Raw genomic sequence first — 26908 nt, forward strand, 5'->3', positions numbered from 1 at the left:
GCAATGTGGTGATGGAACAGGGGAAGAGCCTTTTTACAGACAGGGACACCTTTTAAAAAAACAAAACAAACAAACAAACAAACAAACAAACAAATGAGAACGTTAAGGCTTGTAGTCAAGGTACCTGCTCAAAGTCCCACGGGCAGCCGCCAAGGGCACAGCCCATGAGTGGAGCTGCAGCTTGGGGGACATGCCCCGTCCTGAAGGCTTAGGGGCTTCCCGTGCATTCTTCCTGGGACTGCACCGCTTTACGCTGGAGGCTGAGGGCCCTCCGTGGCGGCTTCTCGGTGGTCACCACTGACACCACCAAGCAAGGGGCCTGAGAGCCCACGGTTTTCTACCTACAAGGAGGGGAGGAAGGGAGCGCTAAGTGAAGCCAGCCAGGCCCCAACAAATGCGGAACGTTTTCTCTGACTCACAGTGCGGTAGGGAGGGGGAGCATGGGAGGAACAGAGGACTCTAGACAGGGCAGAGGGTGGGAGGGGAAGGGAGGGGACGGGGGGTTCCAAGGACGGTGGAATGTGAGGGACATCATTATCCAAAGTACAGGTACCAAGACAGGAACAGACTTTATATACAGAGGTATGAAAAGCCGCGCTCTCTGTGTGTCCTAAGAACCGTGATGCATTCCGCTGCCATGCATTTAAAGCACAGAAGCAACGAGAACAGAATGAGGAGGGGAACTTGGGGATGCAGAGTCACGCTGAACACCTGGGAAGGCTGAAGGTGCGTCCCCGAGTGAGGGGCTGGAGAATCAGAGAGTCAGGCCCCACGTCTGCTCTGCCTTCCACCTGGAAGTCCAGGGAGGACCCCCCGAGGGCCTTTGTCTTAGAGAGTCCTCCAAAAATTTTAAGGAAAACAAAATTTTCACTGGTCTCCCTTGGGATTGTTTGGATTCAGGGCTCCCAGGTGAAAGGGGGTGCCGGACTCGGGTGGAACGCTGCTGGGGTGTCCTAGGCAGCTCATCCTCGAAGCAACTGTGGGTCCTTCACTAAGTCACCCTGCTCCGAGCTCTGCCTGCAGAGCCGGAGGGACCAGACAAGGCGCAGGTAGCCCAGGAGCGGTGAGGTGACTCGGGGTGGTGGACGGATCGCCCACTCTGAGGAACCCTGGACGTTGCAGGAGGGTCCGGCTCAGCCTCGCACTTGGCTTCCCGTTGCCTACGGAACAAATCCGTGTGTCAAGCTCTTCATAATCTGACCCCTGATGGGTTTCCTTACAAGTCAGGCCCCACAGTCTATGGGTCCAGTCTGGCTCTGGTTTTCAGAAACCACATGGTTCTCCCTCAGCCGCAGTCCGTGGGGTCCACCTGGGTGGGCCAGCCCTTCTCTGCTTCTGTCCAGGGAACGGCGACTCACCCTCGGGTGGTGTCACCTCCTGTCTGGAGCCTCCTGTGGCACTGCGCACATCGTCATGCCGTTTGCTTCACAGTGAAGCCCACAGACACCGAGACCCAACTGCTCAGGTGTGGAGCCCAGCTCTACCGCTGACCCACTGTCACTGTGTGGACGACGACGCTTCTGCCCCTGGTCTTCTCCTAGGTAAGAGGGGGCTGCTGATGTCTACTCACAGAGTTCTGAACGGATGACATGAGCTGACGTGTGTCGAGACTCGGGACGGCCCCGTCCGAGTCCACCTGAGCACGTCCGTCTTGATGGGGGCCACCTGTAGTTCCAAAGTCAACAGGCCAGTCGGAAGGCGGACGGGGCCACTACACTCCCTCTTTTGGAGGGTGAGTAGATGCACATGAGCATGGTCCTGGTTTCCGTTCCGTTTCCCCTGAGGTCAGAGCTGCCCACTGACCCCTCTACAGTCCCTGCCGCACGCACTGCTCCGTCCCCTCCGCCGAGACGGGCATCGTGGATGTCAGAAGGTCCTCACATGCTTGGTGACCTGCACCAGGGTAGCATTCTTATTCCAGCGAGTCCCGTGGGACTCTCACGGGTGACATCCCTCAGTTGCTCTCAGAGGGTCTCAAGCCGAGGACGGCACTAGGTCTCGGTCTGTTAGCACAGACGCCGTGTCTGCGCCAGGAGTGTCTCGAGTTCCTAGCACAGCACCAGACTCGGGGTTTGTAAGACAGAGGAATGGATGAACGAGAGTATGAGCAGAGGACGGATCAGCTCTCTGTCTCACCTCCACACCCCCACAGTAATGGTCAGGGTGGTGGACGGACTCTCTCTGGGCGTTCTGCTGAAAGACTCCTAAGTGAAATATGCCTCCAAGTGTTGGCCCACTCCCCTTCTCCTGATCTGGAGTGCCGTGAGTGTTCCATACGTGCCACCATGTGGAATAAGGATGTTCCAAGAACTCCTTCTGTGCTCCCCCCGTGTGCAGGTCAGAAGGACGGAGCTGTTAGACTAGCTCCAGGCAGGCACTCAGCAGAGCTTTGGCTGCATGGAGACGGCCAGTCACTTAGACGCAGAGACATTGAATTCCAGGCTGACTACCGAATCCTCCCTTTCTCCAACATGGACACCAGGGCCCCAGAGTATAAGTGGATTCTCAAGGTCACTTGACAATGTGTCACCAGAGAAAACATGACTCTGGGAAGGATCCCAGGAGTTCCCAGAGAGAGAGGGGACTTGACGCAGGCCCAGCCGGGCGCTCGGGGAGAGCGGGGGAAAGAATTCCAGCCACTCAGTCAAGGGCAGGGACAGAGGTTTCTCTGGGAACCCAGGGACACAGTCAGGGAGAGTGCGTGCAGGTTCAAGAGAGGCCAAGAAGGACTAAGCATTCCAGGGAGAGCGAGGGCTGCCTCCCACAGGACGGCCACCTGCCGGGGCGGGGTATTGATGTGTATGGAGGGAAGTTGGTGGGGTCTGCAGCAGAGGTGGACAAGGGTGGAGCTACGCCACTCTGTGCCAGTTTTCCCTGCACTTGACACCCCCCTCGGGTTACCAGGGCGTGGGCCAAGGGCACGTTGCTCGGGAGTGGCCGCTGTTCCTGGGCACTTTCTGCAGCTCAGGGGCTCATGGGCGTTTCCTTGAGACTTGGGAACTCTCCCCTGACGGGAGCCAGATCTCCTGGCCTCCACTGCCCACCCATCTCTGTCTCTTGCCACCACCAGCCGAGCTGCCCCTTTAACCTCAGAGTCACGCGGGAGAAACCCAAGTGGAGGAGAAACCTCGCAGGACGGAGGCACAGCGAGAGCTCCTCCGGGGGCCACGATGGGTGGCTTTTCCAGGTTGGGGCTAGCTCTTCAGCATCGGCGCTTGCACCTCTGAGCACCCTTAGGCATCTTCTCCCGAGGCTTGTGGCCGGTTCCCAGGTCTGCCAAGGTCACTGTCCCCAGCCTCTCACCCAGCGGCCTCCTTTTGTGTCCTCTGTGTGTGGCAGGCAAGGGGTTGGTCGCATGGGGGAGGGTCACATTTTTTGTTTTGTTTTGAATTGTTTTGTATAGAAATGCTGCTTTTTCCCACAAGCTGTCGGAAAGGCTTTGAGGACTCAGAATCCCACGGAGTTACTTGCTGGGGTCAGAAAGAGGAATGTGTTGGTGCCATGTTTCCCTGCCACAGAGATTTAAAGGGCACCACTTACCTTCAAAATGGTGGTGTTCCTACCAACCAGAAATTGAAATTCTCCATAAAAGACCAGGAAGTGAATTCTGGTAAAACCAGAGTAGGACAGTATGTATGTGACTCAGTAAAAATGTTCTTACACTAAGGACAGAATTCTTTGTTTTCTGGGTGTGCACTCACTTGCCCAACAGATTGATGGCGGTCGGCCTAGGTCCTGCATCCTGAAGCTCATTCTACCACTGGGTTTCTAGAAACCCAGAAACCTGTGAGGCTGGAAGACTCCTGGGGCCGAGGCGGGGGGCTGCACGTCGGAGGCAGCCTGGCAGCTGGTGCTGACCGAGGCAGGCGGAGCTGGGGGCCAGCCTGCGTGTTCGAGGAGTGGTACCAGGGGCTGGGCTGGGGCTCAGCACCACCTAGACATACAATAAAGATCTCGTGTCCACCTAAGACTAAAGAAGAAACGAAAAAAGAAGAGTTGCAATAGGAAGGAGAGACGCAGCTGGTTTCCCATCTGGTAGGTGAGGAAGGAACTGAGGAGCTCCCCACGTCTGTCCACCAGACCTGGAACTACCTGAGAAGGGGCTTCCAGGTCAGGATGGTGAAGCACGCCCGTCTCCGGACCAATCTAGACTTGTCAGAGATTCATGGAAAATGGCCTTTCTTGACCCAGAGCAGTGACCTTTGCCCTCTTCCGGGTCAGAAGTGCTTTGTGAATCAGATGGAGACTAAAGCTCAGCGATGAATGCAGGTTTCTGCCTCACACCAAGCCCACCTGAGGTCTTCCCGAAACCCTGCATGTACCATGAAGACCCTCTGCCTCTACACCACGTCTAAGTCCAACAGACCCTACGTCCGGCCACGGCTGTTGTAAACAACCCAGGGCAGAAGTCCTGCATCTCTTGTCAAAACCCTGGGGCCTGCGGTCATCTCCGGTTCCTAGGGAAAAGTCGTCCCAGGACCTGACAAGTCAAGAAAGGATGTCTTTGCCGTGGTTTGTGATCGCTGAGTTCCAGGGACTCTCACTGAGTCTGTGGATGGACGGCTCCCGAGTGACCGGCCATCGGCTCAAGGGAGGTCCCCAGGTTTCCTAGCTTCTCTGAGATCTGGCCTCTGCTCCTGGCCTGGACAAGCTCTGGCCCTCTGTGGGCCTCGGCGTCCTCACGTACTCCAGTTGACCCTGAAGTTCCCCTCCAGAGCCGGGGTTCTGGGTGAGGGTGTGTTGGCCATGGACAGGTGGACAGGTGGGTGGGGAGCAAGGACAGACAGACAAGCCGAGGAAGGCACCCAACGGAATCAGCAGGGAGCCAGTGGGAGGCGACCCTGAAGGCCCCGTTCCCCCAAGCCACAGAGAGGGGGACCCTTTGCATCCGGGACCCTCACTAAAACCCATAAGCCCCAGAGAAGGGGGCTCTGACGCACCCAGACCACCCCCCCCCCCCGGCCACGGGGCACAGTGGGTCCAGAAAGATGTCATCTCTCTTGAGGGCAAGTCCCTGGAACCCTCCTTGTCACTGTGTCACCACCACCCTGTCAACCAGCAGATGGAGATCCTCCAAGAAAGCTGGCGAGGGCTGCCCAAGGGCCACTAGGGGGACCGGGCAGTGGGGGAAGAACAGGGATTCGATTTCCTTGAAACTCGGCCTGTGAGCCCCGCCGGGTCCTCTCGGAGGAGCTCTGCGTGGTCCTTCGTGGTGCGTCACCTTGCTCTCGCTCCCTGTGAGTCACGAGAACTGGGACCCAGCCCTGCGGTGGCTGCCCTGGCTCTGCCCCGAGGCCCCCAGCCCCGAACACTGCCACCTGTGGGTCCTTGATCTCCGCGTGGCACTGGGACAACCCTCCAAGGAGACAAGCTCTGGGAGCCTGGCCTTGGTCTGGGGTCACGGGGAGTCCCTGTTCAGAAGGGGCTTTCCAGAGCACCTGCCTGAGTCTCTGAGAAAAGGGCGAGATGGGGGCCTCTTGTTTTCCCCTCTGGGGAGACTCGCTAGGTGCAGGTAGGTACCAAACGCAGGCTTCAGCCTGAGGCCGGTCACACTCGGGATCTGGCTGCCTCCTGGAGAAACAGGAGTCTCTTCCGCACTCTCAGACCTTCTCCCCTCCGTGACTCACCTCCTCTCATTCCAGAAAGTCGTGCCCAGGAACTGATTTATGGGCCGCTCAGAGGGCTTCGAGTAAACAGAGCAGCCAAGCTTGGTCCAGGCCCCAGGGAGGAAGCTAATGACTTGTACTTACTTTGCTATTGTTTTCCGAAAACAATTTGACTTCCTTTTCGATAGCCTCGGAATTCCTTCCTTAGAAATTGAGGCCGCGGAGCCAGGGCAGGGCCGGCTGGCCAGCTCCGCGCACAATGGTCTCGGGGCAAGGTGGCTTTTATGAAGAAGCTGTGTCGTAGAGGGTGGTGGGCAGACAGCTCGGGAGGGTATGGAAAATCCCCAGGATGAAGGAGACCTCTGGCCCCTGCCTGGGCCCCGAGATCTCACCTCCGTCCCAGAGCACGTGATGGAAACTGAGGGAGTCCAGAAACCAAACCCGTGAAACTGTGACTACGACCATTCTACAGACAAACAAGTTGAGGCTCGTGGCCTGCCAGGAGCCACGTGATGAGTGAGGGACAGGGCCGGGATTCCGTCTCAGATCTTCTGATCCCAAGTGGGAATCTTTCTCAGAGAGCCCTTCTGTCCTGAGTGGGCAGACCTGGTCTATCCCCTGAGAACAGTCCTCACGTCAGATAAGAATCTACATTTGGAATTCACTGGATGAAGAGTGAAATATCCCTGTCTCCTTTTCCTTCTCTTTCCAGTTTCTAAAGTTGGGATTGGGCTGGGTCTTGTGTTGGGGGAACAATTTTTTGGGGGTACTGGGGATTGAACTCAGGGGCACCTAACCACTGAGCCTCATCCCCAGCCCTTTTTTGTACTTTATTTAGAGACAGGGTCTCACTGAGTGCTCAGGGCCTTGGTAAATTGCTAAGACTGGCTTTGGACTTGCGATCCTCCTGCCTCAGCCTCCTGAGCTGCTGGGATTACAGGTGGGCATGCGGCTCTGCGCCCGGCTGGGGGAACAATTTCTGAACCTTCCTTCTGCCAGAGTGCCTCTTAGCGGGGTGGGCCAGTCCCTTCTTGTGGCAAGAAAAGATCCCCTTGGGTTTTCTCTGCAAGTCGATTAAACCCTAGTGACTTAAAAATGTTGCTTATGAGGGCCCTTGTTTCCCAAGAGTCAGACCTGCTCCTTCGTCCTGCTGCCCACCACAGGACACTCCTCCTCACCGTGACCACCACGCCCACGCACAGCTGGTGACCTCTCCCCTCTCACACCTAGGCCCCTCCAGCCCTCGTGCCACTCATGGGCACCAGGACTCTCCCCAGCCACCAGAACTTGGGCCTCATTTGTCCTTGCGTGCCCAGGCCTGTGCCCAGTGGTCTTCAGAAGACCTGCACAGAGCTCATGACTGAAGAGGGACTGACTTCAGAGCAGGCGCTGCTTCCCGGCTGCCAGGGGATGCAGTTCACCTGGGCGAGCCGTTGCCATGGCTCCGGTAGCTTAGGGTTGGATTGTTTTGTTTTGTTTTGTTGATGCTGAGGATTGAACCCAGGGGTGCTTTGGCACTGAGCCTCATCCCCAGCCCTTTTTATTTTTTATTTTGAGACAGGGTCTCACAGAGTTGCTTAGGCCCTTGGTGAATTGTTGAGGTTGGTCTCGAACTCACCGTCCCCCTGCCCTAGCCTCCGAGCCACTGGGTCACAGGTGGGCACCGTCACTCCCGGCTACATTATGACACCTAGTGTCACCTTGGACTTGACTGGAGACATCTTCCAGAACAAGGAGAAGCGGGTCCTCTTAGTCTTTGTGGGAGGGGTGGGAGGGGTAGACCAGGGAAGCGTATTCTGTTGGAGGAGAAGGAAATGTGCTCTGGGTAGGCACGACAATCTCTCGGCCCAAACGAGGCTCTCTGTCTTCTTGATTTCAGAGTTCCCCTGGATTTCCAGGCCAACTGCACCTCAGGGTCTCCCAGGAGAGGTCCCGGTTTGGGTTGTGGGATGAAGTCCCCGGTCACGGGGTCCCAGAGCTCAAGGGACCTCCCGCTCCGACTTCAGGGGGACAGCAGCAGGCTCCGTGCCCGAGCGCCCCACATGCCTGGCACTGGATCCCTCTTCCTCCTCCTCCTCCGACTCTTCCAGGTGCGAGCCCGTCCCCAAAGCCCTCTTCACTCTGGGATCCCAAGGGTCCTGAAGCCGGGGAAGGGGAGTGGGCCTGACCCTGAGCTCGTTGGGGGTTGAGTCTTGAGGTGGGACAGGAGTTGGCTCAGGGACTAAAGCTCCAGGGGAGTCTGTCTGTCTTTCTCTTTCTGCTTCTTGGAACGGCGTGTTCCTGCCCTTTTTAGCCGCTGTCTGGAAAGCGAAAGTCTTAAAGGAAATGGCCGATGCCTGCCGCGTCTGCAACTCGCGGCTCCTGCAATCAGGCTCTGGCAGACACCATTCGCGTGTGTCACTGTGTAGGCTGTAGGAGAGTCAGCAGTCAGACATGTGGACCCAGGAGCCAGAGAGCCACCGGGCGGGAGAGACCGCTCCTGGCCTCTAAAGAGGAGCAGGAAAACGCCACCTGCAGGAAGACGTGCAGGGCAGGAGGGGTGCCTCTTCCTGGCACCTCCCTGTGGGCAGCTCCCTAACCACCAGCACCAGCCTTCTGCCAGGACGGGCTCCTCTTCTCGGGCTGCCGGGGGTCTGCTCTTACCTGGCCTGGCCCTCTCTGGTCCCCAGTGCCTCTCCTGAGAGTCTCTCTGTAACTGTGGCTAGAAAGCGCCTGAATGGCCCTGGGTGAGCTCCCGAGTGTCTGGGTTTCCTGCACTGTAGGTGGGCCTGATGACCTGTCATGTGACGCGCAGTGTTGTGGCTGAAAACACCTGTGACAGAGGCCTGAGGAAGGCCTCCCCTCATTAGGGACAATCGATGGATCACTGACCGTGGAACTAGTCACTGATTTTTTTTCAGTTGCAGAATTTAACACTTCGTTGTATCATATTCAAATACCTACAGATAGAGTACTGCATTGTTTTGCCTGAAAAGCTCTTTTCTTTTCTAATTTTTAGTTATGCTTGGCAGTAGAATGATTTTTGGCAGCGTGACTTATTCTCTGTGGGTCCCACTCTGTGGTGTGAGTCATGTGGAGTCACCTGGTTGGGTACAGACTCAAGGCAGGAAAGTCATAGTCGATCAATGCTACTCTTTCCCATTCCCTTCCCTCCTTCCCTTTGTTTCCCTCTGTCTAATCCAGTGGACTTTTATTCTTTTCCTCCGACGTCCCCTCTTGTGGGTTAGCATCCACAAACCAGAGAAAACACTCAGCCTCTGTTTTGGGGGGATTGGCTTATTTTACATAGATGACGGTCTCCAGTTCCATCCGCTTGCTGGCGAATGCCGTAATTTCATTCTTTATGGCTAAGTATCATTCCATTGTGTAGACACACCACATTTCCTCCATCCACTCAAGGAACCTACATTGTTTCCATGGCTTGCTACTAAATAGCTCCTTTCTGCAAGTAGGGTATCAGCTCCTTGTGGACGGGGATGGCCTTGTCTCTCAGTTAGCATAGTGGAAGCCAAGGAGTGGCCAATACTCTTTTTTTGAGACCATGATGTGTGCGTAGTTCTGATGGTCTTCATAAGGCCATTTTTCTATCGTTTTGTCTCAAAGTGAAAGAGCATGGAATGTGCCAAGCACAGTGCCTGGCACAGAGTAAATGCTGAATGAAGCTTATTCTGCTATTCCGTCTGTCATGTGTGGAGCACACACATCCCGTCTCTTTCTAAGACCCTCTCTCATACTGAAAGTGAGAGTGAAGGGGAGGGCATGGCGGGACTTTGACGTCAGCAGACTTTTTCTCCATGCATTTCCTGGGGTCTCCGACCATGTTCATGGTAACAGCCGGATTCGGTCCCCTCGAGAGTCACTTCAGATCTACAACCCAAATGACACTTCTCTGACTTTTCTCAGAACCTCGTCTCAGTCTGGGGGGAAATCAGGTGAGACGTAGCACACACTTGCAAAGTCCTTCCCAAAGCAGCTTGTTTGGGGCCAAGGAAGAGTCTGCTGAGCGGGGTGCCTGGCTGGGGACACCGTTAGGTCCTCCACCTGCCGGCAGGATGGGAGACTCAGACTCTTTCCCCAGTTGCATTTATTTATATGTGGTGCTGAGGATCGGACCCAGGGCCTGTTCTAGGAGGCATGCCTCTACCTGAGCTCAGCCCCGGGGGGTTTCCTTTATGGCCTGCCCCTCCAGAGTCGTGGGTGTGCCCACACCTGGGACGCTCTGCCCTTCTGGTCTTCATCTCAGTGATCTATGACACGATCATGGTGATCCGGGAACCAATATTCCCTGCCCTTCCCACTTTCCGGCCCTCCCTCCACCGAGGCCCTATGGCCGGAGAGAAGCTCTTCCCAGGGGCCTTGTTTTGAGGCTGGACTGCAGGGGAAAGTCACAGGGTGGGGACAGTCTGTTTGGGGGGACCTAGTACCACCAGGGCTTCCTCTCGGCTTCGGGACTGGGTTAGTGCAGCCGGGGAGGAGCGCGGTCTCCGCCGTACCCACGGCACTTCCCGGTCACGCGGGGGTCCAGGGGCCTCGGGACGACGCCGTCAGGTCCGTTTCGCTGTCCCTGACTGGCTGAGCTGACAGAGGTCGCCTCGCCCAGCGTCATGCAGCTGGTGTGTGGCAGAGCCAGTTCAAACCCCGACAGGTTGGCCCAGGAGTCTGGCTCAGACTCTGCAGGAACGGGGAGGAACTCTGGCCAGGGAATCAGGGTCCCCAGGTGGTGGCTTTTACTGGGTTGTCGCCTCTCTCGAGGCAGGAAACTGGGCCCCATGTTGCTGATCCTAAACTTTTTCACCCACGAGAAGCACAACCCGCTAAGAAACAGCTGTGCGCACTGTTGCAGTGTCGTGATGGATGCCGTGTGGGGAAGCGCGCCTCGGGTGGTGACATGGAGCCAGAGACAGCGCGGGGCTGGCCTGGCGTCTGCCGCCTGCGACCGCGGGTGAGGCTGGCGGGTGAGGCTGGAGGGTAGCCTGGCTCCGTGCCCGAGTGCGCCTGGCTGTTCCAGCTGTTCTGTGCGATTTCCTTCCGGTGCCACCGTCCCGGGCTCTCAGTCACTGGTGTGACCTCCGTTGTGGACACTTGTCCTCAGCCTGGGCCCGTGTCTACATGCTTGGCTGAGGGGTCAGGAGAAGACGGGGGCGGGGTTTGGGGAGATGTCCCCCAGTTTCTGTGACAGTCATCTAATAGGAGACAGCCTGATTTCCCTGGATTCGACTCCAGCTGGGCGACGTGATGCTTCTGTGGGAAGAGCCAAGGGATGAAGGTTGGCCCTGGCTGGAACCGCTGACCCTGCTCTGACTAACTACCTAACTGGTCACCACGCTCACGTCCGTTGCGCTCTCTGAACCTCGGGGAATTAGAAATTGAGAGTGAAGTCAAGCAGGTGACAGGTGAAGCCCCGGCCCAGTTCCCGGGGAGCGTCCTGGGGTGGGGTCAGGCCCTTTCCCTCCCAGGCTCCCCGGGCCTGTCTGGGTGCTGGTGGGCGCTCTGCTCCCCGGCGGCAGAGCAGGTCCCCAGGACTCGTCCTGTGAGTGGACACCGTTCCTCTCTGACGTCAGGCAGGGTGGGCAGAGGGTCTCCTGGCAGGGCCAGGCTTCCTGCTGATGCCCGGGAAAGCTGTGGCTGGGGACCCAGGAGGCCCCACAGAGAGGTGGCAGGAAGGGCCCTCAGGAGGCGGCACCCCAGGCCAAGCTCCGGCCCTGGTGACCAGGACAGCCAGAGGGCAGGCCCCAGGGGAGGAAGGGGCCGCCTGGTCCAGGAGGAGGAGGGGAGGTCCTGAGGTGGAAGGAAGGAGTCTGTTAAATGGGAGCTAAGACTCTGGGAGGTCAGACGGGGCGGGAGGACTGCAGGGGAAGGGGTGGAGACTAGGAGGGACAGTGGGAGGGGGTGACAGGCACGGCTAAAAGAGGCTGGGAGGGACAACTGACAGGCCCAGAGCAGTCCCCGTGGGCAGCTGGGCAGCTGGAGCACAGAGGGCCCGGAGCCCCCGGAGGAGCAGCCGCAGGTGAGGCTGGGCTTGAACTCTGGTGAGCTTCAGGTCAGGGGACACTTGACTGCCCAGGGCTGGACGGGGACAGAGCTCCTCTGGGTCCTGAGAGTTTGCCCCTCGTCCTCTCTCTCTTCCCGGGACGGCGAGCTCTGAAGGAGCACAGAGGGGGACTCCGTGACGCAGCGAGAGGACTTGGCTGTTAGGGGAGCAGCAGGGGTGTGTGTGCGTGTGTGCGTGTGTGTGTGCGTGTGTGTGTGTGGGCATGTGTGTGTGTGTGCATGTGCGTGTGTGTGTGCATGTGTGCGTGTGTGTGTGCATGTGCGTGTGCATGTGTGCGTGTGTGTGCATGTGTGTACACGCGTGTGTGCATGTGTGCATGTGTGTGTGCGTGTGTGTGGGCGTGTGTGTGTGTTTGTGGAGCAGCAGGGGTGCGTGTGCATATGTGTGTGTGTGCATGTGTGCGTGTGTGCATGTGTGTGTGTGTGTGTGTGTGGAGCAGCAGGGGTGCGTATGTGTGTGTGTGAGTGTGTGCATGTGCGTGTGTGCGTGTTTGGGGGGCTTTGCGGTCACAGTCCAGCCTGTGGACTTGAAGTGCTCCCGGGGCATCTTAGCAGCCGGTCACTGGTCCGTTTTCCAGGACTTTTGGGAAGAGAGTTTGGTCCTTTAAAAACAGAAAGCAGCCGGGCTTAGCTGGGCTTTGCCGAGTCCCTTGAAACGCTCTCCTCCCGCAGCGCCAAGGGGAGTGTTTTGATGTTTTTTTTCTTCCTGAGGCATGTTGGATGGTTTAAAAATACTCCCTGCTTAGCATTTCTGCTAGGGTCACGTCCCCACTGTGCGGCGGCTCATGAGGACTGCAGGCTGGTGCCGTCCGTGGGGAGGCTGGGGGTGGAGGACGCGGCAGGGTGAGGTGCGAAGCCAGCCCAGGGGCTCCTACTCCTGACCTCTCTCCTGAGCAAGTGGTGCAAGAGCCCAGACCTGGCCTGGGGGACTCGGGTCTGGTCCCCGAGTGGCTGTGTGATGAGGGACAGGACAGTCCCCACTTGGGGCCTCAGTCTCCTCGTCTGTACCTGAGGTAGAGGTTCCTCCCAGCGCTCACCTTGTGAAGGCCCAAAGCCACAGGCTCGGGCACCCTCAGAACCCCCAGGAGCGGGCGCCACCCGGAGTTTCCATGTCCTGTCCATCCTTTGTTTGTTTGTCCCCTGTTTGTTCGTCCCCTGTTTGTCCGTCCCCTGTTTGTTCCTCCCCTGTTTGTCCGTCCCCTGTCTGTTCATCCCCTGTTTGTCCCCTGTTTGTCCGTCCCCTGTTTGTCCATCCCCTGTTTGTCTGTCCCCTGTTTGTCGTCCGTCCCCTGTTTGTCCGTCCCCTGTTTGTTTGTCCCCTGTTTGTCCGTCCCCTGTTTGTCCGTCCCCTGTCTGTCCGTCCCCTGTTTGTCCGTCCCCTGTTTGTCCGACCCCTGTTTGTCCGTCCCCTGTTTGTCCGTCCCTTGTTCAGCTGTCTCTCACTCCTCGCCCCCGATTCCGTCCTGTCCGAGGGACCCTGGGTCCACCCCTCTGCACATCACTGTTCAGGACACGTGTTTGCTCAACAAGGTGCTGACACACCAGGTCCATCTGGCCTCCGAGGAGGAGGCGGCGGCGGCTGGAGCCCTGGAATTCCCAGCAGCTGTGCAGGGGCGTGACCCGGGCCAGCATCTGGAGGTGTGGCCACGGGTGGACCGGCCAGACTTTCACGCCAGCAGGCCCAATGGCCTCCACTTCTCCCCCCACTGCCCCTAGATCTGGTCTCAGGGGCCACCTTCCTGCGGGGCTCCTCCAGGCAGGGAACGGCTCTCCAGCCCCTCCCCACCCAGCAGCTGCAGAGTCCACAGGCCGCAGCACCCCGCGGGGGACTCCAGGGGGCGCTCTCTGGCTTCCTGCCTGGCCCACTATGGACGTGGAGCCACAGAAGCAGGTGGGTCTGCCTGGCCGCTGCCCTGGACGCACAGTGTCTCCCTGGGCTCCTGAAACGCGTCGCTCTTCTTATCTCTGAACTGTCCCACCTCTGTCCCCCGCTCCTGCCCCCCATTCTTGGCACTGAGCTCACGTCTTAGGACATCAGAACTGTCACACCGCCTCAGCCTCCTCCTCGGACAAATGAGGACAAATAAGGAGGGCGAGGCCGAGGCAGGAAAGACGGCTGGAGATGGCAGCGAGTCATGCCACTCAGTGGGGAGGACACGCCGCTCCGCCTGCCCTGTCCAGGGCCCTCTCCCCCTGCCCTGGGCCGTCCCCAGCCCCCGCTGACTGCCACGCTCCTGTCATCTCCATTTGCTCGTAGGGGACACGGCAGTGGAGGCTGGACTGCCACCTGCCTCTTGGGCACTGGATGACATTACTCTGGGCCCCGTTAATTAAAAAAGGCAGGGGTGGCCTCGTGGGGGTCCGACGGGACAAGGCCTGGAGATCCGCCATCCTCAGGGCCAGGGATCCAGGGCCGGGCTCTGCCTCTGGCCCAGGGAGCAGCTCACTCACCCTCAGGGGACCCAGTGGCTTTCTGCATGAAGCAGCCCTCGTCGGCCACCCTGGCTTCAGGTCGAGGGAACAAAGCGGGAGACAGCCATTTTCTTTTTCGGGTTCCCATAAAAGAGGCTGACCTCCTTGGTACCCTGGAAGGTGCCCCCCTGGGGGTGACAGTTTGGTGCTGCTTTGTGAATAATCGTTTTTGACATATTGGCCAACAATGGGCAAGAAAGATCCAGCCATCTAGTCACCGTCACCCGGGAGGGGAATCTGGAGGTACAGGCAGAGCACGGGGCCCTTAGGGTGTACCCGACTCAGGAGCAGAGAAGAGGGAAGGGCCGAGAGGTTGGCTGCATGACTGGGGCGAACCGTGTTCTGTCTTTGATCCTCAGTTTTCCCATATGGTAAAGAGCTTAATGAAATCTTCCTGTCATGTTAGTGAAGGTGAAGTGATTTTTTTCAGTGCCGGGGACTGAACCAGGGCCAGTGCACATGGCAGGCCAGCACTCTGCCTCTGAGCGGCACCCCGGCCTGGTATTTTTAGTGGCTGACACGGCGTAGGTGCTCAACTAACAGCAGAATTCTAAGTAGAAGCCCGGTCACCGGTCCTCAGCCCAGGCCTTTTTGAATTGCTTCTTACTTGTTGCAAGGCATTTCTTTAGTGGAGCTGAGCCACAGCACAGGATGCTGAGACCACGGGGTTTTTAACGGCAGACTCTTTTCTGGGACTCCGTTTGCTGACCTCCAAGGTGGAGGCAGGAAGTCTGGATTGGCCTGGGCTTTGCACTGACTTGACACTATCCCACGGTAGTTCGCGAGTCTCCCACTCCCCATTCTCTAGAGCTCCACCGTCTCCGGCCACCACGCCGGCCCCCAGCTCTGCTCCCCGCAGGAGCGCACTGGGGTCAGGGAGGGGTGTCTCCTGTCTAAAGTCACCAAGAGGCAGCTGGAGCCACCAAGAGCCTCCCATGAAATGGTGACTCCACGGGTTCACAGGGGACTTCCAGATCCCGACTGCCACCTGGAGACGTCAGGGTTCGGGACTTCTAGAGAGGTCAGAGGTGACGAGGGTCAGGACGGGGGGGACACCCTCCTCCACTTCCCCCTCTGGTGGACGTCCTGCTGGTGGTCAGACTCAGAAGTGCGCAGCCTCTGGGGGCTGGGTCACAGCCACGTGAGGGGACAGGTGGGGCCTGTCACAGGAGCGAGAGGGACCGCTCTGGGCAGGTGCACGGCTCTGACCTCCTCTGCAGCAGGGAAGTGGACAGAGGAAGGAGTGTCCCTGCCCCGATTGGCCCCTCCCAGCACTGAGCCTCAACCAGCCTGCGGCCCCACACACTCGGCAGAGTGGCTCCTGTGCCATGTTGGGAGTCCTCACTGGCCGAGTCAGAGAGGAAACCAGGGCCCCAGCATGACCTCGTGCTTTCTGCAGGCCAGTACTGTCCTCGGGCTTCCCAGTCACCTCCCCTTTGTCCCCGAGTTGGCCTTTCCACTGTGCAGACAAGCTGGACACCTGGACTGAAATGACTGGCTAAGGCCCCTCGGATGGAAAGGGAGGCCCGCCGGGCAGCGGTCCCGCCATTTCTCAGGGACCGCGAGTCCTGTCATCGGAGGGTGGCTGTTTCTGTGGCCCTGGTCATGATGTGACATCAGGGGAACACAGCCCTCTGTGTGGCCAGCCGGGAACCAGCAGGAGACACCCCGCAGCCCAGAGCACTTAGTGGCTAAAAAAGGAAATGGCTTTCTATATGTGAGTTCTGCCAAACGGCGGCAGAGGCTGAGCGTCTGGGAATCCGCACCACTGAGGGCGAGGCCCCGACGTAGTGACCGGTTCTAGGAACAGCATGGGCAAGAGGTGGCCAGCCAGTGACCAGAAGCTAAAAGAAGCAGCTCGGGCCTCTTTAGGGGACGTGGAAAAGTGAGAGGAAGCCTCCCACCGGCTGAGATCGGGTCCCAGTGCAGACCCACTGGTCTGTCGGGCCCGGGGCCTCTCTCCTCCCCTTTACAGAATCACAGAGAACGGGGCTTTGGAGTCAGGCTGACCGGGGCAAGTCCCCTTGTGCAGGACTTGCTGGTTGGGAGACTGTACCAGTTCCCTGACCGTGAGCCTCAGGTCAGTGCCACATTCCTACAAGAGTCAGGGGAAGGGTTGGACAGTGCACAGCTGAGAGCTCTCTGTGGCATGACCACTTGGCTCTCCCGGGCCCTGGTCATCAGTGTGGAAATGAGGGGTCCGCCCACTGATCCCTAGACCCTTTCTGTTTGCCGCTCTATGACCAGACGGTGGGTCAGAGGGGGACGTGAGCGTCATCCCAGGCAGAGTCCCCACGGCTAGGTGCACGTTACCCATCGGCTCCCTGGGCACTCACAAGGCCTCGCGGTGTTTGCCGTGACTGAGTCTGTCCCTTCACCCCCTCCACCCACTCCTCGTAGACACTGGTTTCCAGGAGCACGTCACTTCAGCGTGACTTCCTTCCCCACCTTGTCCCTGCTCCGTCGTGGGGGAGAGTGAGTGGGCAGTAGAGCCAGGGCCCTCAGTGCCCACGGGAGCCCCACACCCTGAGGGCAGCCTGAGGCCAGCGCAGACGCAGGGGAGGCGGGAGGTCACCAGGCTGTGGAGGGGACGGCTCCTGTGACTGCAGAGACAGGGCTGGAGTCAACAGAAGGAGGGACCTCGGCCACCCTTGGGAGACAGCGCGTCCTGCTCACTCACAGGGCGCCTTCTGCAGCAGGGGACAAGTGGGGGGCGCCGTCACTCGCGGCCATCACCCAGGGACTGCCACAGTGTGGCACTGGTGAGCCTGCAGCCGTGGTCTCCAGCCTCCTCTGGGGTCACCACCTTAGGGTCTGACCACAGTCCACCCCTGGGGTGAGAACCCTCAGGCTCCCCGTGCCCCCCACCCACTCTACCCCCCGAGGGCATCTGCACACCTCGTCCTACTCGGGGACCCGCTCCTCTCGTCCACCCACTCGCTGCCGCTGCCACCTGGGCCAGCGTTCCCCGTCGCTGGGGCTGTGCTTCATGTCCCAGGAGGGAGTCCCCTGCACCCCGAGTCCCATGCATGGACAGGCTCTGCGCTGGGCCTGGGAACTGCCTTTGCCGTGCACACTTCCTGCTGAGAGCCTTTCAGTGCAGCCTCCCTGAGCTCACCAGTCCCTGCTCACAGGTTTCTAGGGGATGAGGGCCAAGGGGGAGTCCCTGTCCCTGGAGCCTGGCTCCGCGGGACCTTTCACATCATGAGCAGGAGTCACAAGTGAGAGGCCTGCTCCTCTTTCCTCCGGCAGGGCCGGGCCTGCCTGGCTGCTGGGCCTGCTCGGCTGAATTCCGTTGCTCCCTCCCTCGGAGTCGTCTTTCCTGATGCGCTTCCGGATTTCCCAAGGAGCTGCACTCTCTGCAGGTGGATCCCTTGACCTTGAGTAAGGAAGTCAGCCGTCAAGCCTTGTGGCAGACGAGACCAAAGTGTCACCGTCTTTGTCTGGAACCATTTTTATGCTTTCTTGGGGACTTGCCAGTCCTGGAAGAACAGAACATGTGCTTGTGTGGCTTCCCTCTGAGTCCCGCTCCGTGGCCTCTCACCCCCACCCTGCTCTTCCCTTCCTCTCTCTCCTCCTGGGTAAGGTCGTCTCTCCCCTTGCGCTCTCTATCCCTCTTCCCTGCTGGTCAGCGAGGGCTGTCTTTTACTTACGGGCTGAGCCTGTCCAGGCTGAGCTTTCTGTTCATGGTCCACCTGCCCTGTGGCCTGAGAGCTGTCCACCCGGCGGACGAGGAAACACAGGCTGCACAGTGGCAGGGATCTGAACTCTGATTTCCGTGCCTGTCTTCTCCTAACCATCGTCAGGTTACTTCTCCTCCCTTAGGAACTCCCCATCATTCCCCGTTTCTGATCCTCTGCTCTCCTTCAATTCTGTCCCTCCGTCTCCTTCCTTCTTGGCTCTCTCGCACCCTACGCCAGCCACTGCCCGTCTGGGGCTGACCCTGAAGGTGCTGGATGCGGTACGTGGCTGACCCTGAAGGTGCTGGACGCGTCCGCGTGCCCAGGAGGGGTGGCAGAGCATTCAGACGCTTGTCTTATCAGCCCGTTTCCTTCTGAGCGCAAGCTCCACATTCTCCACGTTGGGAGGCCCGGGACGGGCCCTTCTCCACCTGAAGTAAAGGGCAGATGTTCAGTGACCAGCCAGGGGAGGGCCTCAAGCCCTGGGTGAGCCTCTGATATGGAGAGGAACAAGGAGAAGACTTCCCACTCACTCAGGGACCCCCCCTGCTCTCAGGGTTGGGGACCCGGGGCTGGGAGGAGTCAGAACCGGAGACTGTCTCTGGCGAGGCCTCACCTCGGGAGTCAGTGGATGTGGACGGTGAGAGGCAGCACCCACCCTGCCTTCCCCACGGCATCAGGCACGTTCCAAAAGGAACCAGAGTTGGCATCAAGACGTGGAGGTCAAAATGTGACCCTGGCCACCCAGGGTCCTGTCGACTCTGGCGTGTGCCTCGGGGCGTCGGCCAGCCTTTCTGGAATTCCGTGGGCACCCCAGACCTTTGGCCCCCACAGCCCTGTCCCTGGGCAGGGGGCAGAGGAGAGGGAAGAACTGTGACCAGGCGCCTCACTCACGGGGGACAGAGAAGCCTTCCAGAGCACTCTGTCCCCACGGGGCGCCCTCGTCCTGCGGGAGCGCGTCTGGGGTTGCCTCCTCTAGTGGGACGCGGCGGGGACCGGGCTGGCCTCTTACAGTCAGGAACACGGGGGCTCATGGCTCTTTCCTCACCCAGCCAGGCTTCCTGCACGTCCGCTCTGGGCCACGCTCTGGAGATACAGAGGAAAGTCCCTGGTTTCAAAACGCCTCTGCTGGAAGAGCCCAGACGGGAGAGGTTATAAAAGGTGTGAGGGGGGGGATGAGTGTCCCGTGTCCCCGCAGTGTGAGCAGGAAGGGTGCCAGCCATCCCGGAATGGGTGAGAGCTTGGGAGGTAAGAGTCACCAGCTAGAGGAGAGGGCCAGGAAGTCACAGTTGACAGGAGACGCTGCTGAGTCCGTCAGGACCGGCCAGCGGGACCAAGGAGCCCAGCACTCAGCAAGTCCCCCAGGTGGACCTGCAGGGCCAGGCAGCCAGCAGCCGCGGAGCTGAGCGCTCCTCCCTAACACCACTGAGACGTGCCGTTCCTCCCTCTCAACACGGCTGTCCCCTGTCATTCCAGAGTGCTTCCCGAGAAGCCCAATCTGCCAACCTCATTCCTCTCTCCCATCTACGCCTCCCGAACCCTTAAAGATTCCCTTTCTGTCAATCATCCCAACCCACGGACGTTCACCCCAGAGTTCTCAGCACATCAGACCCTTCATCTCCCTTGATCTCCACATCCTCTCGTCCCTTACTTCCATCCCCATCGACAGATAAGGAAGCGGATTCCCTGAAGTACGTGTGAGTCGCGGTTCCTGCAAACTCCAGCTCTGAGTTTCTCTCTCCAGTGTTTGTCTGGTGTGGTCTGTGGGCCGTCTGCCCCAGAATCACCTGGGCTGCTTGTGGCAAATCCAGGTTCCAGCTGGAACTCACACCTCAGCTGACATCTAGACCCTTCCAAGTGTGGAAGCCCAGTCCCCTCTCTTCGTTTTGGCTGGGGGCTGGGGGTAGAGGACACTTGATTCTACGTTGGTGCCGATCAAGGTCCAGAACATGATGGACCTGGCCGACCTTTGCAGAAACCCCCTTCTCTCTCTCCCCCTCTCTCCCTCTCTCTCCCCCTCTCTCTCTCTCTCTCTCTCCCCCCCTCTCTCCCCCTGTTTGCAGAGCCGGGCACCCGTCCCCTTCCCTGCCAGCATGGGCGACTGGAGCTTCCTGGGCGAGTTCCTGGAGGAGGTGCACAAGCACTCGACGGTCATCGGCAAGGTCTGGCTCACGGTGCTCTTCATCTTCCGCATGCTGGTGCTGGGCACGGCGGCCGAGTCCTCCTGGGGCGACGAGCAGGCCGACTTCGTGTGCGACACCATGCAGCCGGGCTGCGGGAACGTGTGCTACGACCAGGCCTTCCCCATCTCGCACATCCGCTACTGGGTGCTGCAGATCATCTTCGTGTCCACGCCGTCCCTGGTGTACATGGGCCACGCCATGCACCACGTGCGCACCGAGGAGAAGCGGAGGCTCCGGGAGGCCGAGGGGGCCAGAGAGGGCCACCCCGCGGCCGAGAAGGCCCAGCTGTCCTGCTGGGAGGAGATGAACGGGCGGGTGATGCTGCAGGGCACCCTGCTGCACACCTATGTCTGCACCATCCTGATCCGCACCACCATGGAGGTGGCCTTCATCGTGGGCCAGTACCTGCTCTACGGGGTCTTCCTGAGCACCCTGCACGTCTGCCGCCGCAGCCCCTGCCCCCACCCGGTCAACTGCTACGTGTCCCGGCCCACGGAGAAGAACGTCTTCATCGTCTTCATGCTGGCCGTGGCCGCGCTGTCCCTGCTCCTCAGCCTGGCCGAGCTCTACCACCTGGGCTGGAGGAAGATGAGGCACGCGTGGGGCAAGCCCGGGCCGCGCCTGCCCGAGCGCCGGCTCCCGGGTCCCTCCGGGGCTGCGGCCCAGAGCTGCACCCCTCCGCCCGACTTCAGCCAGTGCCTGAGGGACGGCCCCGGGGCCAAGTTCTTCCGTCCCTTCGGGGACAGCACGGTCCCCCCGCAGAACCCCGGCTGCCTGGCCGCGCCCCCAGCGCCAGGCCAGCAGCCAGACCCCAGGGAGGGTTTCATCCAGATCCGGTATGGCCAGAAGCCCCAGGTGCCCGACGGGGTCTCCGCGGGTCACCGCCTCCCACACAGCGACCACGGTGACAAGCGCCGTCTCAGCAAGGCCAGCAGCAAGGCCAGGTCAGATGACCTCTCGGTGTGACCCTCAGCCACGGGAGGACTGGGGGAGGCCGGGAGAAAGAGGCCCAGGGAGGGCCAAGGGGTCTCTTCCTCCCCGTCCCCGTCCTCGTCACTCCTCTGCTCCGGTGGGCCCTGCGTCTCCCGGTGGGCGCTGCTGACGGTGTCCCCAGAGCTCCCCAGGCGCTACCTGCCCACCTCCACCTGGTGTGCTCCAGGCCATCTCTCGGTCACCTCTCTCCTGAGCCACAGGAAGGGAAGGGGAGCCCACGAGGGGAACAGCAGAGACACCCCATGACGGCCTCCTGCTCCATCCCCAAAGAGCCCCAGCCCAGACCTCCCTCGGAGGAGTTCAGAGCCCCCAGCCCAGAGAGGCCTGGCACTGCCTGCTCCGGATCTCGTCCCCCCGTGGGCCGTGTCCTGCAGCTGGAGGGGCCCAGTGCTCCTCCTCTACTCAGTTTTAAAGGGATCCGGATCCCCAGCACTTGACCGTCAGCCTCGACTTTAGAGGTGTCCTGCTCTGTGCCGCTGGCAGATGGCCCCTGTTGGGGACGTCCCTGCCTTTCCTTGGCCAGAGCGGACCTGTCCACAGGGCACCTGCTCCCGTGGGGACTCTGTGCACCCAACGCCATTGGGGTTCCTGCCACTACCCCTGGTCCTGGGGCTCCACTCAACGCAGTGACAGAAACCATTCTCGCCCTCCGCCCGAGCCTCCCTGGGCTTTGTCCAGCGGTCCTCCAGAGATCTTATCACAGTGGCCTGTGACTCCAGAGGCTCAGGAGGCTGAGACAGGAGGACCGCAAGTTCAAAACCACCCTCAGCAACTCAGCAAGAGCCTGTCTCTCATAAAACCCCAAGGAGGCTGGGGGTGTGGCTCAGTGGTTAAGGGCCCCCGGGTTCAAACCTGGGAAACCACCCCTCCCAGCCAAAACAGATCTCACGGACAGGAAACCCCAGGAGTCCTTGTCTCTCAGATTCTGTGCAGATCACCAGTGCTGGGGCCAGCGGGATTTCCCGAGGACTTAGGAAAACAAAGACAGAGTTGTGCTGCCTGGAATCCTCCTGGGAAAAGAACTTGTGCCTGAAGATGAGAGGGGAGAGGAGAGGAGCCACTGGCCATCACCTCCCTCCTGTTCCTTCTCCTGCTGGCGGCCAACTAGAGTGCCCAGAGGGGGGCGGTGGCACCCCGAGACCCCGGTCTCCCCCAGGTGTGGGAGGGTCAGAAGGAGGGAATCTCCAGGATGCTCAGCTCCCTCATTTCAGGGGCACAGATCCCAATCTGTCTCTGGTGCCCCCAAGGAGACCGCCAAGTGAGGGGTGCAGAGGCCCTGCCCCCTGACGCTGTCTGGTGTCTCCAGATGAACCACCGCGGTGGCGGCCACTTGGAATGCAGATGAAGGACGCCCAGAATTGGATAGTGACATCATCACCTTTGAAAATGCATGTGTGTGTGTGTGTGTGTGTGTGTGAGTGTGAGTGAAATGCATGTTTTTGAGTCAGAGATTCTGTGAGGTCACTTCTCGATGGTGAGGTTTTGCAGGAAGAAAAAGAGAACTGATGTGAGTCATTTTCTTAATAAACCCTGTCTTATATCACCTTTGTGTCCTTCTACATTGTGACTCCAAGAGAAGGACGAGGCGGGAGTTGACTGGGTGGCGAAGGGGAGCTTCGGGGGCCCGGGTGTGAGGGCTCCAGTCCCAGCTGCTGTTTGCAAGTGGGGAGCCCTTGATATCTGAGACTTTGTTCTGTCATCTGTAAATCAGGCCTCGGGCTGTTGAATGAGAGACAGAGTCTGGCCGACTGCTTGGGGCATAGTTGTGTGTGTGTGAGTGTGTGTGAGTGTGTGTGTGAGAGAGTGTGTGTGTGTCGTGAGTGTGCATGAGTGTGCGTAAGTGTATGTGAGTGCGTGAGTGTGTGAGTGTGTGTGAGTGAATGAGTGAGTGAGTGTGTGGTGCGTGAGTGCGTGAGTGAGTGTGTGTGTGCGTGAGTGTGCGTGAGTGTGTGAGTGTGTCAGTGTGTGAGTGTGTAACTGTGTATGTGAGTGAGTGTGAGTGTGTCAGTGTGTGAGTGTGAGTGTGAGTGTGTGTGGTGAATGTGTGAGTGTGTGTGAGTGTGTGTGTAAGTGTAAGTGTGTGAGTGCGTGTGAGCGCGTGTGTGTGTTGGTGTGTGAGAGTGTGTGTGAGAAGTGTGTGTGTAAGTGAGTGTGAGTGTGTGTGTGTGAGTGTGTGTGTGTGTGAGTGTGTGTGAATGTGAGTGTGTGTGAGCGTGTGTGTGAATGTGAGTATGTGTGTGTGAGTGTGTGTGTGTGTGTGTGTTGTGTGAGTGTGTGTGTGTGTGTGTGTGCGTAAGTGTATGTGAGTGTGTGAGTGTGTGTGTGAGTGTGTGAGTGAGTGAGTGTGTGTGCATGAGTGTGCGTGAGTGTGCGTGTGTGTAGTGTGTCAGTGTGAGTGTGTCAGTGTGTGAGTGTGTAACTGTGTGTGAGTGTGTGTCAGTGTGTGAGTGAGTGTGTGTGTGAGTGTGTGAGTGTGTGTGAGTGTGTGTGTAAGTGTAAGTGTGTGAGTGCATGTGAGCAGTGTGTGTTGGTGTGTGAGAGTGTGTGTGAGGAGAGTGTGTGTAAGTGTGTGAGTGTGAGTGTGAGTGTGTGTGTGTGTAAGTGTAAGTGTGTGAGTGCGTGTGAGCGTGTGTGAGTGTGTCGGTGTGTGTAGTGTGTGTGTTGAGAGTGTGTGTGAGTGTGTGAGTGTGTGAGTGTGAGTGAGTGTGAGTGTGTGAGTGTGTGTGAATGTGAGTGTGTGTGAACGTGTGTGTGAATGTGAGGTGTGTGAGTGTGGTGAGTGTGTGTGGTGGTGTTGTGAGTGTGAGGAGTTGATGTGAGTGTGAGTGTGTGTGTGGTGTGTGTGTTAATGGTCTGTTGTTAGATGGGAATCGTCACCATTATCACCCTGATTGCTTTTGTTCCCATTTTGAAGAGTATTGAAAACCTGGGACGTCAGGACTGATCCCAGAACTCCCCCTGGGGAGCTCACAATCTGACCTCCCTGAAGTGATCAAAGTAACTCCACAAAGGAAGCAATCACAGTGGAATTAAATACAATTAGGATCAATTCTAAGACCCCTGAGGCTCGGGAAAGTGATATCATGAGGGAAAACAGGCGGGGAGAGACCTGGCTGGGACCTGGTGAGTGGCTACAGCTTTGGAGAAGGGGACTGGAGGGCCACTCTGGAAGAGGTCTCAGCATCCCACTGTACGGACATGGAAACTGAGGTTTTCCAAGACTGGACGGGCTTCCCACTGGCCCCGCTGACAGGAAGAGCAGAGATGATTCCTGTCCAAACACGCGTGGAGGCACCTCTCGCCTTCACCACAAACAGGTGTCATTTCCAAAAGAAGGAGACGAGGTTAGTGAGAAGGAACGTCCACTCCGATCCCGTTGGTCAGCTGCTCTGGAGAGGCCTTGCAGAGAGGTCACTGAACACGTCTTAGGGCACCTGTGTGGAGATGTGGGCGTGCCCCTGTGCCAGGTTACGGCGCCTCGCCCCCAGGGTCTGGGAGTCCAGCCGGAAGAATGACCTGGACTCACTGTTTTCCCTGGAGAGAAGTAGCCACCTCGTGGTTCATAAACACAGCTGCACCGTGCGATAGTTCACATCGTGCTCTGAGTGCAAAGGCCAAGGGGCTGACTCCTCTGTCTTTTTTTTTTTTTTTTGTAGTTGTAGATGGACAGAATGTCTTTATTTCATTTGTTTATTTTTGTGTGGTGCCGAGGATCGAACCCAGAGCCTCACACCTGCCACTCGGCCCCAGCCCGGGACTCATTTTCTAGTAAGATTGCAACCTCATGAGTCTCTGCACGCATGTTCTCCCTGCAGCGAAGCTCCTCCACTGAGAGCATGGTTGGTGGCTGATACAGTGAACACTCTGAGTTTGGGGCTCCTTCAGGCCCCCTTCCTGAATTCCCTTCCCCTAGTGCAGATAAGACCGAGTCTCTCCACTGACTGGTGTCTCACGGCCATGGCTCAGGGTTTACCCAGTTAGAGGCTGTAGTGCTCCCATGGAAAACCAAGTTGGCACGAGTCTCAGGTTGTTCCCTTAATAGCAGACTTTGGACAGCAGAGAGACGGGGCCTCACAGGAGTCTGGAGGATTGCTTCCATGAGGTGCCATCAAGAAACAGGGAGGCTGCAGAGGGCCACCCAGAACAGCCGCCCACCTCCCCGTCCCGGGACGCCCTGGGAGCCCCTGGGAGCCCCTGAAGCCCGCCCAGGTGCAGGCCCTTGACAGCACAGAGAATTCAAATGACGGACACGGAAACGGAACAGGGTCGTGGGTCTTCCTAGTGTTGGCCGCCTGGCAGTCATCAGCATGGGGACGGACGGTCTAGAGGTCCTCACTCTTCTTCCAAGTGGAAGGGGAAAACTTTCGCTCCACCAGTGTTTATTGGACTGCTATCTTTTTACTGGTGTGTAACATGCTACAGAATGTGGTAGCCTTTGGCGTGTCTGAACACGCACAAAACATGATTCGGACCCTTGCACCCCTGGTGCCCCCGTCCTTCCTCACCGCCCCTTTGTCCACCCCAACGGTCTCCGCCTTGAACGTTCATTTTGAGCTGGGCATTGGGTGAGGAGTCAAGGATGCGATTTCATGAGCCAGACGGAGCTCCGGCCTTTGCTAGGTCTGGGCGGGGGAGGCCTGTCTGCCACACACACACACACACACACACACACGATGTCACACGGTGGTGGGTGCCACCAAGGGAACCTCAGGGGGCCCCCACGCCTGGGCGGGGTCCTCTCTAGAGGGGTCTTGTCAGCTGAGGCCTGACATGATGACACGGCGCTGGTGAGTGGGTGCCACCGGCGGGGCACCCCGATTCCCTCCGGGAGGCTCCGGGACCCAGCTCTTCTCCGACGTGGTCTGCCCGACATTCTTGAAGGACAGAGTTCAGGCCACACCTCAAACACACTCTTGGCACCCACCGTCACAAAGCACACACAGCGTTTTCCTACAGAGACGTCAAGGGACAGAGGAGCAAGGCAGAGGTCTGAACCAAAGCAAGCCATCGCGAGCGTTGACGAGGGAGCAGCCTGTCCCAGCGGCCACCGCGATGTCATCAGTTCTTCTGCTGGGGGCCGTCTGCGCCAGGCCCAGCTCCTGAAGGAAGACTTGGGGACAAACCAGCTCCAGGCTGACACGGGAGTCAGGGCTGGGGGAGGAAGACTGTGTCCTGAGTCCCAGGTGGCCTGGGCATTGGAGAAGTCACAGCAGCGAGACCCCGGACACGGAGGCCAGCGGGGGAGGGGAGGGGCGCAGCCGCAGGGCAGCCGGGTCACACAGCTGGGCCACCACCAGGCAGGCGGGCCCTTCGGGACAAGTCTTAGCTGTGGTAGGACACAGCCTCCAATCTGGCCCTGGGGAGGCCCGACTCAGGGGAGGGACACTGACCTGGGCGAGGCTTGGTCTTCCGGCCGGGTTACCTGGCAGGGCACCCCGACGGAGCCTTGGACACAGACGCGGGGACGCGGCAGGATGGCGTGAGGCGAGGAGAGCTCTTGCCGGGAGTCTGTATGACTTTAGAGACACCTTCAGAGCCTCAAGCCAAGGAACGGCCACAGAGTCCAGGCCCTCACTGAACCAGGTGGCAGGCAGGAAGGTGACGTTTGGCCGGGAGCCTGGTGCTTCTGGGAAATCAGCTGAGTGGCACCCACTCCCGACCCAGGACGGAGCCCTGGGGGCTGGCTGCGGCTGGGAAAGGACCTGTCCCTCCCTGCCTCCCCTCGACCAGCCCAGTTTCCGCTGCAGCGAGCCCAGGCCCCGTGGACCCTGGGACAGCCGATCAGGGTTTCCTCGGAAGGAGACGCCTCTCGGGGTGTGCGGGGTGTGCGGAGCCTGGCTGTGCAGCCGGCAAGGTCAGTCCCCGTGTCCACCGCTCTCCAACCGACGGAAGGATCCAGGGTGGAAAGTTGTCTCCTGCTCCC

The 26908-nt window shown here is 59.1% G+C and overlaps 1 protein-coding gene and 1 long non-coding RNA gene across 2 annotated transcripts; both read left to right on the forward strand.

Annotated features, from left to right (window-relative positions):
- The first annotated feature begins 508 nt into the window (after positions 1 to 508).
- Positions 509 to 3666, forward strand: LOC144374096 (uncharacterized). The gene is made up of 2 exons (XR_013433594.1): positions 509 to 1541; positions 3071 to 3666. It is a non-coding gene; the product is annotated as an uncharacterized LOC144374096 (long non-coding RNA).
- Positions 3667 to 11484: 7818 nt separating this feature from the next.
- LOC101970807 (gap junction alpha-5 protein) lies at positions 11485 to 21399 on the forward strand. The gene is made up of 2 exons (XM_021720841.3): positions 11485 to 11613; positions 19873 to 21399. Exon 2 carries the CDS (start codon positions 19903 to 19905, stop codon positions 20956 to 20958), a length of 1056 nt encoding a protein of 351 aa, XP_021576516.2. The 5' UTR covers positions 11485 to 11613; positions 19873 to 19902; the 3' UTR covers positions 20959 to 21399.
- The last annotated feature ends 5509 nt before the right edge of the window (positions 21400 to 26908 follow it).

This window comes from Ictidomys tridecemlineatus, unplaced genomic scaffold, assembly GCF_052094955.1.
Source record: "Ictidomys tridecemlineatus isolate mIctTri1 unplaced genomic scaffold, mIctTri1.hap1 Scaffold_5798, whole genome shotgun sequence".
NCBI classification, from domain to species: domain Eukaryota; kingdom Metazoa; phylum Chordata; class Mammalia; order Rodentia; family Sciuridae; genus Ictidomys; species Ictidomys tridecemlineatus.